At 42.2% G+C, this 16,610-nt stretch overlaps 1 protein-coding gene across 1 annotated transcript; it reads left to right on the top strand.

The window, feature by feature from the left end:
* The first annotated feature begins 8,055 nt into the window (after positions 1 to 8,055).
* LOC115143612 (zinc finger protein RFP-like) lies at positions 8,056 to 16,479 on the top strand. Its single transcript, XM_029684108.2, has 2 exons — positions 8,056 to 8,332; positions 11,921 to 16,479. Exon 2 carries the CDS (start codon positions 11,932 to 11,934, stop codon positions 13,480 to 13,482), a length of 1,551 nt encoding a protein of 516 aa, XP_029539968.2. The 5' UTR covers positions 8,056 to 8,332; positions 11,921 to 11,931; the 3' UTR covers positions 13,483 to 16,479.
* Positions 16,480 to 16,610: the final 131 nt, after the last annotated feature.

Genomic DNA, 16,610 nt, shown 5'->3' with positions numbered 1-16,610 from the left:
AGGCTTAAAATGAATGTTTAAAATCCAGGTCCTGTGACATGATTCATCAAAAGACGGGACCTTTTACATGAGTCACAGAGAGGGCAATACAGACTAACGTTTGGAAGGACCCAGGAGAGGGATGCCATTTTGCTGCCCCTCAGGTCATGTGATATCTGGTCATCAGTCCAAATTGTGTTATTACACAACTAGTTCAAGCCACTGTCTGCAAAAAGGTTTTTCTTCCCCAAACGCTATTATACCCTATGATTATGGTTTATACCTTAATTTGTATAACTGTTATGATATCAAAACTAGAACAACAAGGAACTACTACTGAATAGTTGCATGGGAGACTTCTGAAACACTTTTGTGGCTGGACACCACTAATGTTTACAACTGGAAAGCATTAAGATCGTTTCGCTTAGCGGTTACCCTCATACAACTTGTTTGAAGGTGAAATCACCGTATGGGGAGAAAAGCTAAAAACCTTAACTTTGAGTTACAGCAGCACACTGACAATATGCAGTGGGAAGGCAAGGGGTTGACTGGGCCAAAATGAATGGTAAAATAAGCAAGTTGTCCTTATTGATACTGTTTTAACCCATTCTTTGTTTTTGTTGTCATAAGTCTTGTGTCAACTGAGCCATATTTTTTTTAACTGTCTGTCCTTATAGTAGCCCACACATGCATAGTAATTTTACTCCTAATTGTATGGTCTTAAACTCTCATTACTTAAAGGGCTGTGAAAACAATGAACACAATATTGGGATACAAACCAAGGGTGTATTCATTATACCGATTCTGTTGCAAAAGGTTTATTAAACGGAAGCAAGCGGAACGAAATGGGAAGGGACCTACCTGAATTTATCCAACATAAACTATTGTTTTTCTTTTTTTTGGTTCTTAAATGTTTTCTGTAATGAACGCTCCTGGTGCATGTAGGGTCTTCTGGGCTTTTCCCAGTCACGGAGGACAACTTGCAGCAATGTACCTCACTGATGACAACTACTGAATTGGGAGTAGGATATGGTGGTAGTACTTCAGGGGAGTTGGTGGTGCACAGGGCCAAGTAGACCAGAATGCAGCTGTTCTCACTCGGTAGCCTTCCGGAGGCAGAAACAAAGCTAGGCTCCTCTTAGTTTTCAGTAGCAAAGACTGTCCTGCACCCTGATGGTAGGAAGGTGCACTAGTGAAATATTACAGTACTAAAACCCATAGTCAAATGGCTTGAAACGGAGCATTTAGATAACTCAGGTTAGTGCTAGAGTTGAGATTTCATGTTAGACTCGCCAATCTTCCCTTAAAATGGTAAATTAACCACTTTTAAGCTTACCAATATAATGACAGCATACTTTATCTTAGGTGAATGAGTCAAAATCGCTCAATTGTCATTGTATATCGCAAGCTGGCCACTTCAGTAAACTTTGGAAAGAACTTGAATGTGCTCATATTTTTTTGCAATATTTGAATATCAACTGACAGCGAGCTGAAAAAGCACAACTTTACTATCTGAATGCCTTAATCACACTACATGACAGCTCTTTGTCAGGAGGGCTGCAGGATGGATACAAGAGTGGGAAGGAAGAATGCAACTATAAAACACTGGAGGCATGTCTTGAGAGAAATATTTATTTGACAGTGATAAACAATAAATTGGTAGTTCTGAAACATCTCGATGAAAGACTGAATGGATGAATCGGTCTTAGGATCAGATCTTTATTTCACAATAATAGTACTGAATTCATAGCATATTACTCACATTTCAAGCATCATAAAATACTTAGTGAAATAACACATTAAAAGTATAGTTCTACAACCGAAATCCTACACTAGTGATTACAATTCGTGAAAACATACACCACTGTTAACGTTCATGTGGTCTATACAATGTACCATACATTGTGTTGGGTAATTGCAACCAACATTGGCAGGAAGGTGGAGATTTCTATGTTGGATATTTCACCAAAAAATAGTTTTCCTACATACCTTCACTACATTCAATGGTTCTGCGTGACATTTTTGACAAGTTCATTTAAGTTGAGGGGATGTTCCACTCAGACTACAAAGAGATCGCCTGGTTCTAAGTGAAAGGTACAGTACTCCGTTTAGGCATGAAGGTAGAACATAAGAGTGACTGTAGCGGATCAGTGGGGTCTGAAGGAGTGGAGTCACAGCTGCTGAGTCCCCTCAGCCTGGAGGAGAACATAGATTGGACATACTGTAACAGCATTAAACATTGCAATACACACAAATACATGCATCATGGGAAATAGTGAAAAGGTGGCCTAATTACACAGAGCAGAAAAAATATAAACGCGGCCTGCAACAACCAAGATTTTACGGAGTTACAGTACATAAGGAAACTAAGTCAATTTAAATAAATTCATTCGATTCTAATCTATGGATTTCACACGACTGGGAATACAGATATGCATCTGTTTGGTCACAGATGTGTGGATCAGAAAACAAGTCGGTATCTGGTGTGACCACCATTTCCCTCGAGCGCAACATCTCCTTCGCGTAGAGTTGATCCGGCTGTTGATTGTGTCCTGTGGAATGACGTCCGACTCTTCAATGGCTGTGCCAAGTGAGGTTGAATATTTTCCCGGTATTTTTTTAATTATTTTTAAATCCATCCCAAGAATAAATCCCTTTTATCCCGGGTAACCCAGTATTTTCCCGTTCAGAAGCATTATTAAGCATACACAGTAAATATGTCTGGCTTTGATTAAAGCTTTGTTTACCATGAATATTCAAACCTGTTGCTACCTGAGCCTGATTAGCCATATATTATACTGAACAAAAGTACAAACACAACATGTAAAGCGTTGGTCCCATGTTTCATGAGCTGATATAAAAGATCCAAGAAATTATCCATATGCACAAAACGCTTATTTCTCTCAAATATTGTCTGCAAATTTGTTTGCATTCCTGTTAGTGAGCATTTGTCCTTTGCCAAGATATTTCATCCACCTGACAGGTGTGACATATCAAGAAGCTGATTAAACAGCATGATCATTAAACAGGTGCACCTTGTGCTGGCAACACTAAAAGGCCACTAAAATGTGCAGTTTTGTCACACAACACAATGCCACAGAAGTTTTGAGGGAGAGTGAAATTGGCATGCTGACAGCAAGAATGTCCACCAGAGCTGTTGCCAGAGAATGTAATGTTTATTTATCTACCATCGTCTCCTCCAATGTCATTTTAGAGAATTTGGTAGTACATCCAACCAGCCTCACAACCGCTGTAACCGTGTAACCACGTCAGCCCAGGGCCTCCACGTCCAGTTTCTTCACATGCAGGATAGTCTGAGATCAGCAGCTGATGAAACTGAGGAGTATTTCGGTCTGCAATAAAGCCCTTTTGTGTGAAAAAAAAGCATATGTTGATTGGCTGGGCCTGGCTCTGCAATGGGTGGGCCCGCAAGTGGATGGTCCTATGCCCTCACAAGCCCACCCATGGCTGCGCCCCTGCCTCAACATGTGAAAATCATAGATTGGGGCCTAATGAATTTATATCAATTGACTAATTTGCTTATATGAACTGTAACTCAGTCAAATATTTTGTTGCATGTTGCGTTTGCACTTTTGTTCAGTATAAATACATTTTATGAGCTCTACATTAACATTTAACGAGTCTAAGTCCAAATGATAGTGCCGTTATACAATACATACTGTATTTGATATAGGCTACTGCACATTAAGCGCGACAGAAAAACATAACATAAAAGGCCATAGATGTAGCTAACTATATGCTCTCTTAGGTAAATAAATAAAACTAGCTCCAGTAAGCTAATCTTTTTGAGTGTGAACTGTATTGCTGTACTGTATTATACTGTATTATATGGACTGGAATTACGCACATCGTTCAAACCATGATAAAGCAGAAGAGACATGCGATTCTGGTGCAGCACATGCGGCCTGGAAAGTTACAAGTATAAGCTAGTGAATTTGATTTACATGTTGAAATATTATAGGGCCTATTTGTATAATTAGTAGGCTGACGCATATGCTGTATACCTTTCATAATATTTCCCCTAATGTTATTAGCCTACCTCCTCTTTCTCTATTGTTGCCTCCTTCCATCCTTGCTTTCAACGGTTTCATTGTCATTATCTTAGATGCACTATTGTAAAGTGGCTGTTCCACTGGATGTCTTAAGGTGAACGCACCAATTTGTAAGTCGCTCTGGATAAGAGCGTCTGCTAAATGACTTAAATGTAAATGTAAATGTAATTCTATTGACGTCCTTGAATAATGTAGGACTAGAATTAGATGCAGAACGCTTTCGCTTCCCTTACGAAGATTGAGCGGTTATGGGTCTGAATAAATAACTGCTATAGCCTACCGTCATTGCGCCCGTTCACTCTTCTTTCAAACTACCCGTGAGTTCTATTGGCTGCTGTATTTAACATTCAGCAAAAAACTGCTTGGGTCCTTCTTGGAATAGTCTATTGGTATAAGAAATGCCCAGCAAGCTATTCTAGTCTAGCTTTTCCTGTATGGACCTACACTCAGGATCAAATTAAAGAGTTTTAATATAGCCAATTGAAATTTTGCCCTATTGAGTTTGAGCATCTAATTTAGGATGCCATCAGGTCCGCATGCTTTTTTATATTTGGGGCGACAGGGTAGCCTAGTGGTTAGAGCGTTGGACTAGTAACCGAAAGGTGGCAAGTTCGAATCCCCGAGCTGACATGGTACAAATCTGTTGTTCTGCCCCTGAACAGGCAGTTAACCCACTGTTCCTAGGCCGTCATTGAAAATAAGAATTTGTTCTTAACTGACTTGCCTAGTAAAATAAAGGTAAAATAAAAAAAATGGTACTCCAAGAGCTAAGGAGCGTTATTTAAGGAGAGGCCAGTAGAGCACAGGTACTGCTCAAGAGACAGAGGCTATAAATTAGAAGCTTATTCTGCATAAACCATCATGAATTATCTAAATATAAGGCGAATACAGCATTGAATGTATAACCTGAAAAAGGTAGGCATAGACATCTATTTATAGGGCTATATATAAATCTAGAACAGGATCTATTTTGGATGCAATTTGAATTTAGCTAGACTAGGCTGTTTTATAACAATTCAGCTGTAATTAAAAATGTTTTTTCTTTATAATTCAAAAACAAGGGGACCCCGAAAACCAGATGGAGATCAATTAAATGTGCATTCTGTCTTTATATTACTGTAGCATAGGCTATGCTGCAGCAAATGTAGGCCTACCTGTCATAATAAATTTTAAAAGTTACCATGATGAGACAGATGATAGGTCTACATCAGTGGAAGCTGCTGAGGGGAGAACGGCTCATAATAATGGCTGGAATTGAGTGGAATGGATGGAATGGAGTGAACAGAATGGTATCAAACCCATGAAAACCACGAGGGAGGGGATGGCTGCCGTTTTAAGGGCTCCTAACCAACTGCTATTTTGTGTGGGGTTTTTTCCACATTGTTTGTAACTTATTCTGTACCTAATGTTGCGGCTACCCTCTCTTATGACCGAAAAGAGCTTCTGGATATCAGAACAGCGATTACTCATCTCGAACTGGACGAAGATTTCGTCTTTAATGAGAGCACCAGCTGTTCCGGAACGACTGTGTGATCATGCTCTCATATTTACACATCGGATATAATTTAACAGTTCAATTTCACGCCATGCTGTCCATATTAATAATTTATTATAATTTAACGGTTCTTGCAGTTATTCATCCCGGGTAAAGGGAGTGGTTTTGACAAGTAAATCCCGGTAAATCTTGGTAACCGGGTTCCCGCCATTCAACCCTAGTGCTAAGTTGCTGGAAATTGGCGGAAACTGGAACATGCTGTCGTACACATCAATCCAGAGCATCCCAAACATGCTCAATGAGTGACACGTCTGATGAGAATGTAGCCCTTGGAAGAACTGGGACATTTTCAGCTTCCAGGAATTGTGTACAGATCCTTGCGACATGGGGCTGTGCATTATCGCTGAAACATGAGGTGATGGCGGCGGATGAATGGCACGACAATGGGCCTCAGGATCTCATAACGTTATCTCCGTGCATTCAAATTGCCATTGATAAAATGCAACTGTGTTCGTTGTACATAGCTTATGCCTGCCCATACCATAACACCACCGCCACCATAAGGCATTCTGTTCACAATGTTGATGTCAGAAAATCGCTCGCCCACATGACGCCATACACACTGTCTGCCATCTTTCCGGTACAGTTGAAACCAGGATTCATCCGCGAAGAGCACACTTCCCCAGCGTGCTAGTGGCCACCTGAAGGTTAGCATTTACCAACTGATATCGGTTATGACACCAAACTGCCGTCAGGTCAAGACCCTAGTGAGGATGACAAGCACACAGATGAGCTTCCCGGAGAAAGTTTCTGACAGTTTTCACAGACATTCTTCTGTTGTGCAAACCCACAGTTTCATCAGCTGTTCGGGTGCTTGTCTCTCCTGGACAACCGGCATGGTTACACGTAGTCTGTGGTTGTGAGGCCGGTTGGACGCACTGCCAAATTCTCCAAAACAACATTGGAAGCGGCTTATGGTAGAAAAAATGAACATTCAATTATCTGGCAACAGCTCTGGTGGACATTCCTGCAATCAGCATGCCAATTGCACACTCTCTCAAAACTTGAGACATCTGTGGCATTGTGTTGTGTGACAAAACTTCACATCTTAGAGTGGCCTTTATTGTGCCAAGCACAAGGTGCACCTGTGTAATGATCACACTGTTTAATCAGCTTCTTGATATGCCACACCTGTCAAGTGAATGGATTATCTGGGAATTTTTATTTAAGCTCATGAAACATGGGACCAACACTTTACATTTGTGAGAATGTTTTATGCCTATTTGAGTAGAAAGTGTACTCGTTTGCTTTTGGATTATGTGCTCGCCAGGTAAAAATGAGGTTGTAATCAGAGTATATATTGGAGGGCCTTGGTTGCATGTGGATTGTGATGTCATTCATGTCTGTCCCAATAACCAGATGGAATTCAGTTAATTCTAACAATATGCTGTTCAGAGAATCAAAAAAACATAGCATTATATGCATTTGGGGCATACACATTAATAAAGGCAATTGTCTTTCCATTTTGGATACATTTAAGGAAAGTGATTGTGCCTTGTTGGTCTTTGCCTTTACCCAAGATGGTGATTTAGTATTTTTTTAATGTATTATTATGACACACCTTTAGTTGTGTTTGGGGGCTGATGGGAAAAAAGCAGCCAGTTTGTACAAATGGTTCTGCATTCTATGTGCGTCCTTGTGGAGCAGGTGTGTTTATTGGAGCAATATAGTTTCTTGCTAGGATATCAACACTGCTGGAACGTTTGATAGGACAATGCAGGGCCTTTCCAAGTCCAAGAGAGAATAGCCAGCGTTGACATTTGTTTTCAGAAAAGAATGTTATATTAATGATATGATTCTTCTCTTTAGTGGTGATAAGCCCATTGATGTGTAACAAAAAGCAGGAACCACAGGGAAACTCACCCATTGGTCACTCCCCACCCAGAAAGCCATTCATGTAACCCCCCCCCCTTCCTCTTCCTAGCCCTCTCTTCGCAATTATTCATCATGACCTGTAGGCCAAGTCCTCCCTGGGAGATAAATTAAATAGCCTGCCTTAAACGAAGGGGGACACTCATCAAAACGAAGAGGAAGAAAAAAGCTATTGTGTAGAAGCCCATATGGGACTGGCCATCTCTCCTTAGCACTAGTAAAAAAAAAAAAAGTTGTAGGGAAATAGCATCCAACTTATATTGCCATATTTTTCACCACATGTAGGGATTCAATGTGGTGTAGCCCCACAAGGAAGCAGCCCCAGTCCGTGTCCATTGTTCATTCACTGGAGAGAAAAAAACGTTTTTTTGTAATGTTTTTTTTTATGTGGTCTTGAGTATATATATATATATTTTTATGTATACCAAAAATGTACTATATTCGTGGAACGACCCAGTTGCATTTCACCCATGGTGATGGACCTCTATATTTAGCCTACTTAGTAATAGAGAATATGACTGTTCTCGATTTTATGACTAAATGTGAACGCCCAGGTAACGTGCAAGATATCAGGAAGTAGGCAAATATTTCTTATCGTCATGGACAGGCCGGCACTTGGTAGAAGTAGGCTATGGCTAATTTAAGACAACTATACATTTTATACAGTTTGCGTTTGACTATTTAACCTTCAGGCCTAACAATCTACATGGGAATTTTGCGCTGTCATTCAAAATACGTGCTCTGAACATGACAGTTCCTCACCTGCCAATCCAAAAATTCCTACGCATTGCGTGTGAGAAAACAAATATTGCATTATAAATTCAGTCATCACTACCAAACAACAGGATTGTAGGTAAGTCAAACTTTTGTTTTGGTTAATTGATGCTGCATAGGCTGGGTTGAGACAGGCAGCCCAATTCTGATCTTTTTTCCCACAAATTGGTCTTTTGACCAATGACATCAGATCTCTTTCAGAGCTGATCTAATTGGTCAAAAGACCAATTAGTGAAAAAAAAAATCAGAATTAGGCTGCCTGTCTAAACGCCAGAAATAGGTTACCTCTAGTTCGTTGGCCATTCCTAAAGGGTAAATTAATGGGGGTTTTGGATAAGTAAGGAGTACGGAGATCTGATACATTTTGTTCTATGAGATAAAATCAAAGAGTTAACCTTTATGAATTATGAAGCCTTTATGTGCTTGTTTTTTTTACATAAATGATCCACAATTCACAAAGTGATGTGAGCTGATGATGATGATGACCTCAGAACAAAATGTACAAGATCTTCTAAGCCTGTGTTTACCACAGACCTTATTTCCAGCTTTTATCTAAAAACCCTCCAAAAAAACAATTCATTTCCCCATAGGCTTTGGCCAACGAGAGTTAACCTCCGTTCGTGCCTACAAAAATACGCCATTACTATTCAATCAATCACATGTATTTATAAAGCCCTTTTTACAACAGCAGATGTCACAAAGTGCTTCTACAGAAACTCAGCCTAAACCCCCAGAGTTTAGAGTTATGGAGGGTGCAACAAGTCAGCATCTCAGGATTAAAAGTCAGGTGGCTTTTCATAGCCGAGCATTCAGATGTCAAGACAGCTGGAGAGAAAGAGAGCGAGATCACAGGGAGTTTAAACTTAGCCTGGGTGCCAGTCTGTTTCTGCTCTCTTGCCAACTCCTAATGGAATTGTCTCGCCAAACTTTAAGCATGACAAGGAGTGGAATGATAGCTAAACAGTCTGGTACCCAGGCTAATCGTGTTATCCCATTGCAACGCCCCTCATATGCTAAACCAATATTGGACCTTGAGCCTGATAAGGGACAATAGATTTTGTGGTGAGATCATCTGACATGTTGCCAGAGTTTAGCTCAGTCACTCAATCAACAATTGGAATATTGTTTTTAGATTTCCAAAGCAAAAACATTGCTGACTTTCTTTATTAATTATGAATGAATATAGACTATACCTCACTCTCAGAAGAACTAGATGACATGCTTTGGGTAAGATTTGTTGCATTTCTAGACTAGTTCAAGTCAAATGAATAGAGTTGACACATGCACTCAATATAATTAGGCCTACTCTACAAGAGGATGTACTAATATATACTGAACAAAAACATAAACGCAACATGCAGCAATTTCAAAGATTTTACTGAAGTACAGTTCTTAGAAGGAAATCAGCAAATTGAAAGAAAGAAATTAGGCCCTAATCTATGGATTTCACATGACTGGGCAGGGGCGTAGCCATGGGTGGGCCTGGGAGGGCATAGACCCACCCATTGGGGAGCCAGGCCCAGCCAATCAGAATTTGTTTTTCCCCACAAAAGGGCTTTATTACAGACAGGAATACTCCTCAGCACCGCTCTCTCTGTTAGATTAACCTGAAATGATTAAAGATGTACTCGGTAGGCTTTCTTTAATAATCCTGAGTAATGTAAAAACACACATAAATCAGGTTTTGCCCCTCCAAACACATACTCCGACATGGGATACACTCACACATTGAGGTCTCCTTCAGTTGTATTGAAATATTTACTCTGAGTGTACAAAACATTAATAACACCTTCATAATATTAAGTTGCATCCCAGAATTCACTTGGTCGGTCGATGGCATGGAAAGAGCAGGTGTTCCTAATGTTTTGTACACTCAGTGTAAAACGTAATTAAAAATAAGAAATAACTACAATTGAAGTCGGAAGTTAACATACACTTAGGTTGGAGTCATAAAAACTCGTTTTTCAACCACTCCACACATTTCTTGTTAACAAACTATAGTTTTGGCAAGTCGGTTAGGACATCTACTTTGTGCAACTATTGTTTACAGACAGATTATTTCACTTATAATTCACTGTATCACAATTCCAGTGGGTCAGACGTTTACATACACTAAGTTGACTGTGCCTTGAAACAGCTTGGAAAATTCCAGGAAATTATGTCATGGCTTTAGAAGCCTTTGATAGGCTGATTGACATCATTTGAGTAAATTGGAGATGTAGCTGTGGATGCATTTCAAGGCCTACCTTAAAACTCAGTGCCTCTTTGCTTGACATCATGGGAAAATCAAAGGAAATCCGCCAAGACCTCAGAAAAAAAACTGTTGACCTCCACAAGTCTGATCCATCCAAGGGAGCAATTTCCAAATGCCTGAAGGTACCACATTCATCTCTACAAACAATAGTATGCAAGTATAAACACCATGGGATAACGCAGCCGTCATACCGCCCAAGAATGAGACGCGTTCTGTCTCCTAGAGATGAACATACTTTGGTGCGAAAAGTGCAAATCAGTCCCAGAACAACAGCAAAGGACCTTGGGAAGATGCTGGAGGAAACAGGTACAAAAGTATCTATATCCACAGTAAAACGAGTCCTACATCAACATAACCTGAAATACCATCAGCAAAGAAGAAGCCATAAAAAAAGCCAGACTACGGTTTGCAACTGCACATGGGGACAAAGATCGTGCTTTTTGGAGAAATGTCGTCTCGTCTGATGAAACAAAAATAGAACTGTTTGGCCATGATGACCCTTTTTCCTCCTATGTTTGGAGGGAAAAGGGGGAGGCTTGTAAGCCGAAGAACACCATCCCAACCGTGAAGCACGGGGGTGGCAGCATCATGTTGTTGGGGTGCTTTGCTGCAGGAGGGACTGGTGCACTTCACAAAATAGATTGCATCATGAGGGAGGAAAATTATGTGGATATATTGAAGCAACATCTCAAGACATCAGTCAGGAAGTTAAAGCTTGGTTGCAAATGGGTCTTCCAAATGGACAATAACCCAAAGCATACTTCCAAAATTGTGGCAAAATGGCTTTAGGACAACAAAGTCAAGGTATTGGAGTTGCCATCACAAAGCCCTAACCTCAATCCTATAGAAAATGTGTGGGCAGAACTGAAAAAGCGCCTGTTAGCAAGGAGGCCTACAAACCTGACTCAGTTACACCAGCTGTCAGGAGGAATGAGCCAAAATTCACCCAACTTATTGTGGGAAGCTTGTGGAAGGCTACCCGAAACGTTTGACCCAAGTTAAACAATTTAAAGGCAATATTACTAATTACTAATTGAGTTTATGTAAACTTCTGACCCAATGTGATGAACAAAAATAAAATGTGAAATAAATCATTCTCTCTACTATTATTCTGACATTTCACATTCTTAAAATAAAGTGGTGATCATAACTGACCTAAGACAGGGAATTTTTATTTGGATGAATTGTCAGGAATTGTGAAAAACTGAGTTGAAATGTATTTGGCTTAGGTGTATGTAAACTTCCGACTTCAACTGTATACACTCCTAATTGCTTGCAAAGTTACTTGAATTCATTTGAATTTCTTTTGCGGTTACTCACCTTCCATGAGGTTACTCTCCTTTCATGTTTTGTTTTAGTCTTTTCTGTTGTTGTTACAACTCTATTTTGTTGCTTTTATATTGTGCATTCTAGAGCCTGCCAACATGTCACTGTGTGAGACTGAAGGACCATTGCTGCTGGACCTGAGCTGCCCTATCTGTCTGCAACTCCTCTCTGACCCCAAGTCCCTGCCCTGCAGCCACGTCTACTGCTTGGCCTGCCTTGGGAAGTACATGGACACTGACATGGCCAGCCACTTCTGCCCTGAGTGCCAGGGCGAGTTCCAGGTCTCCCAGGCACTTGGGAATAACTTCAAGATGTGCAGCATCACCGAGAGCTATGAAGCCACCACTGCAGGAAAGGTCAGCTCCGTCACAGATGGAGATGGTGGTGATTGCCACCAAGGGGTAGTGTCACCTGACCAGAGCAATGGTGAGACGTCTGAGTGTCTATTAGACATAGAGCAACAGGAGCCACATCATACAGGGAAGGAGGCATCTGAGACAGGCTTGGGAGATACGTCTGCAGTGTCCGCTACTCCTCAGAAGGAAGAACTGCTGGTGGATGTAAGGACCGAGACGGAGACGGCGATGATGGACAAGTCTAAACTACTATTAGCATCTCAGGTAACGGAGCTGACGCTGAGGCTTCAGTTGGCTGAGGATCGACTGAGGGAGGAGGAGGCGAGGGAGGCCGAGGTCATGACCACCAACGCCCTGTTGAGAAAAAGGGCGGCCAAGCTGCTAGAGCAGATGACGGAGCTGACTCTCAACTATGTTAGTGGGATGACGGAGTTGATCGAGATGGAACTGCGTCCCAGTGAGGAGAGCATGGGCGGACGTGTGTGCCAAGCCTCTGAGCTCAGGGAGAAGTTGAGAGAGGCCCAGCTTCGAGCCAAATCACTCCTGACCGAGCAAGACAGTGGGGTGTTCAGTGACGGGCTTCAGGCGGAACAACCGCACATCATGAGGCTGATGGTCCAGAAACCTCTAGAGGAGTTGGACAACAAGTCAAAAGTGAACCCGGGCCGTGCTTGCGCTGAGCTGGAACGGAGGAGTGCGGAGTTAAGGGCAGGAGTCGGGGTGGCCCAGCGCTCTCTGCACTGCGTCCTCAACCCCTCAGAGGTGACCTTTGACCTAGACACGGCCCACCCCAGCCTGGTCCTGTCAGAGGACCTGAAGACGGTGACCTTCAGCACCACAAAGCAGCCCTACCCGGCCCTGCCAACGAGGTTCAGTAGCTTCCTCCAGGTTCTGAGCACTCAGAGCTTTTGGGGAGGCGAGCATCGCTGGAAGGTGGAGCTGGACGGATATTCTCCGTGGATAATTGGGGTGTGCTACAACAAGGCGGTAGCACGCAGCGGGCTAACAAGCGCCCTGGAGAGCAGCCAGGGCTCCTGGTGCCTGATGTGGTTCAACAACCAGCTGAGGGCATTCGAACAGAGCCATGACATCCCCCTGAAGAGAACCCTGGCAGTACACAGACTGGAGATCACGTTGAGCTTTAAGACTCAGAGGCTGAGCTTCTATAACATCAGCCAATGCAGTGGGAAGACTCATGTGTATACCTTTAAGGCGAACCTCACGGAGCCGGTGCATCTGGCCTATAGGATGATGTCAGGCCAACCGAAGGCACACATAACAGTATGCTCCTGAACTGTCAATGGAACAAAAGAGAACCACATACAAGATTACATTGACTCTTGTTTTTATTAATCCTGTATTCATATCAAACTTTTTTGTTATTTACATGTAATTGTGTTTCAAGTGTTTGTGGAGACAGAGGTGTTTTGGTCTGTGAATGACAGTAAAGAGAAAGAGTTCTGGTTTACATCGAATGACAAATGACCAAACTAATTGATTTCAAATCAAATCAAATGTATTTATATAGCCCTTCGTACATCAGCTGATATCTCAAAGTGCTGTACAGAAACCCAGCCTAAAACCCCAAACAGCAAGCAATGCAGGTGTAGAAGCACGGTGGCTAGGAAAAACTCCCTAGAAAGGCCAAAACCTAGGAAGAAACCTAGAGAGGAACCAGGCTATGTGGGGTGGCCAGTCCTCTTCTGGCTGTGCCGGGTGGAGGTTATAACAGAACATGGCCAATATGTTAAAATATTCATAAATGACCAGCATGGTCCAATAATAATAAGGCAGAACAGTTGAAACTGGAGCAGCAGCACGGCCAGGTGGACTGGGGACAGCAAGGAGTCATCATGTCAGGTAGTCCTGAGGCATGGTCCTAAGGCTCAGGTCCTCCGAGAGAGAGAGAGAAAGAAAGAGAGAATTAGAGAGAGCACACTTACATTCACACAGGACATCAAATAGGACAGGAGAAGTACTCCAGATATAACAAACTGACCCTAGCCTCCCGACACATAAACTACTGCAGCATAAATACTGGAGGCTGAGACAGGAGGGGTCAGGAGACACTGTGGCCCCATCCGAGGACACCCCCGGACAGGGACAAACAGGAAGGATATAACCCCACCCACTTTACTAAAGCACAGCCCCCACACCACTAGAGGTATATCTTCAACCACAAACTTACCATCCTGAGACAAGGCTGAGTATAGCCCACAAAGATCTCCGCCACGGCACAACCCAAGGGAGGGGGGCGCCAACCCAGACAGGATGACCACATCAGTGACTCAACCCACTCAGGTGACGCACCCCTCCCAGGGACGGTATGAGAGAGCCCCAGTAAGCCAGTGACCCCTGTAATAGGGTTAGAGGCAGAGAATCCCAGTGGAAAGAGGGGAACCGGCCAGGCAGAGATAGCAAGGGCGGTTCGTTGCTCCAGAGCCTTTCCGTTCACCTTCCCACTCCTGGGCCAGACTACACTCAATCATATGACCCACTGAAGAGATGAGTCTTCAGTAAAGACTTAAAGGTTCAGACCGAGTTTGCGTCTCTGACATGGGTAGGCAGACCGTTCCATAAAAATGGAGCTCTATAGGAGAAAGCCCTGCCTCCAGCTGTTTGCTTAGGAATTCAACAATTAGGAGCCCTGCGTCTTGTGACCGTAGCGTACGTGTAGGTATGTACGGCAGGACCAAATCAGAGAGATAGGTAGGAGCAAGCCCATGTAATGCTTTGTAGGTTAGCAGTAAAACCTTGAAATCCGCCCTTGCTTTGACAGGAAGCCAGTGTAGGGAGGCTAGCACTGGAGTAATATGATCAAATTATTTGGTTCTAGTCAGGATTCTAGCAGCCGTATTTAGCACTAACTGAAGTTTATTTAGTGCTTTATCCGGGTAGCCGGAAAGTAGAGCATTGCAGTAGTCTAACCTAGAAGTGACAAAAGCATGGATTAATTATTCTGCATCATTTTTGGACAGAAAGTTTCTGATTTTTGCAATATTATGTAGATGGAAAAAAAGCTGTCCTTGAAATGGTCTTGATATGTTCTTCAAAAGAGAGATCAGGGTCCAGAGTAACGCCGAGGTCCTTCACAGTTTTATTTGAGACGACTGTACAACCATTAAGATTAATTGTCAGATTCAACAGAAGATCTCTTTGTTTCTTGGGACCTAGAACAAGCATCTCTGTTTTGCCCGAGTTTAAAAGTAGAAAGTTTGCAGCCATCCACTTCCTTATGTCTGAAACACATGCTTCTAGCGAGGGCAATTTTGGGGCTTCACCATGTTTCATTGAAATGTACAGCAGTGTGTCATCCACATAGCAGTGAAAGTTAACATTATGTTTTCGAATGACATCCCCAAGCGGAAAAATATATAGTGAAAACAATAGTGGTCCTAAAACGGAACCTTGAGGAACACCGAAATTTACAGTTGATTTGTCAGAGGACAAACCATTCACAGAGACAAACTGATATCTTTCCGACAGATAAGATCTAAACCAGGCCAGAACTTGTCCGTGTAGACCAATTTGGGTTTCCAATCTCTCCAAAAGAATGTGGTGATCGATGGTATCAAAAGCAGCACTAAGGTCTCGGAGCACGAGGACAGATGCAGAGCCTCGGTCTGATGCCATTAAAAGGTAATTTACCACCTTAACAAGTGCAGTCTCAGTGCTATGATGGGGTCTAAAACCAGACTGAAGCATTTCGTATACATTGTTTGTCTTCAGGAAGGCGGTGAGTCAGGAAGGCGGCGCAACAGCCTTTTCTAACATTTGTGAGAGGAATGGAAGATTCGATATAGGCCGATAGTTTTTTATATTTTCTGGGTCAAGGTTTGGCTTTTTCAAGAGAGGCTTTATTACTGCCACTTTTAGTGAGTTTGGTACACATCCGGTGGATAGAGAGCCGTTTATTATGTTCAACATAATAATAACATTTCCCAACATGATTTACAAATCTCCAACAAATATGCCCTTGTTCTTCAATGAATGTATGTTTTTGTCAATAAAGAAACGGTTTGGGACAATACATTGATGATATGTCAAACCAATGACTGTATACAGTTGCTAGTGAAAGCCTACACAGTCTTCACATTTTACTGCCTTAAAATTAAATCTCAGAAGAGAATACATTTGACATTTTTCCTACCGATCTACACAACCAACTCAACATTTCCAAAGTTAAAGAATAATTCTAGAATATTTTCCAAATTAATACGAAAAACAAAGATGTCTTGATTGTGTTTGAACAGATTTTGGAGGGAATAAACCCTCTCACATGGTCCTCTCGCATTGCCTCTTCTTCTCTGATAACAGGTGCAGTTTGAGCAACTCCAGGAAGTGACTTTGCAGGCTAGAGTGTTGCCCCTTCTCATTGAGTAACTCAAGTTGAAGACTGGGGGTACTGCAGGCTGCCATTA

Source organism: Oncorhynchus nerka, linkage group LG15 (genome assembly GCF_034236695.1).
Source record: "Oncorhynchus nerka isolate Pitt River linkage group LG15, Oner_Uvic_2.0, whole genome shotgun sequence".
NCBI lineage: Eukaryota > Metazoa > Chordata > Actinopteri > Salmoniformes > Salmonidae > Oncorhynchus > Oncorhynchus nerka.
This window is presented reverse-complemented; position numbering and strand designations above follow the sequence as displayed.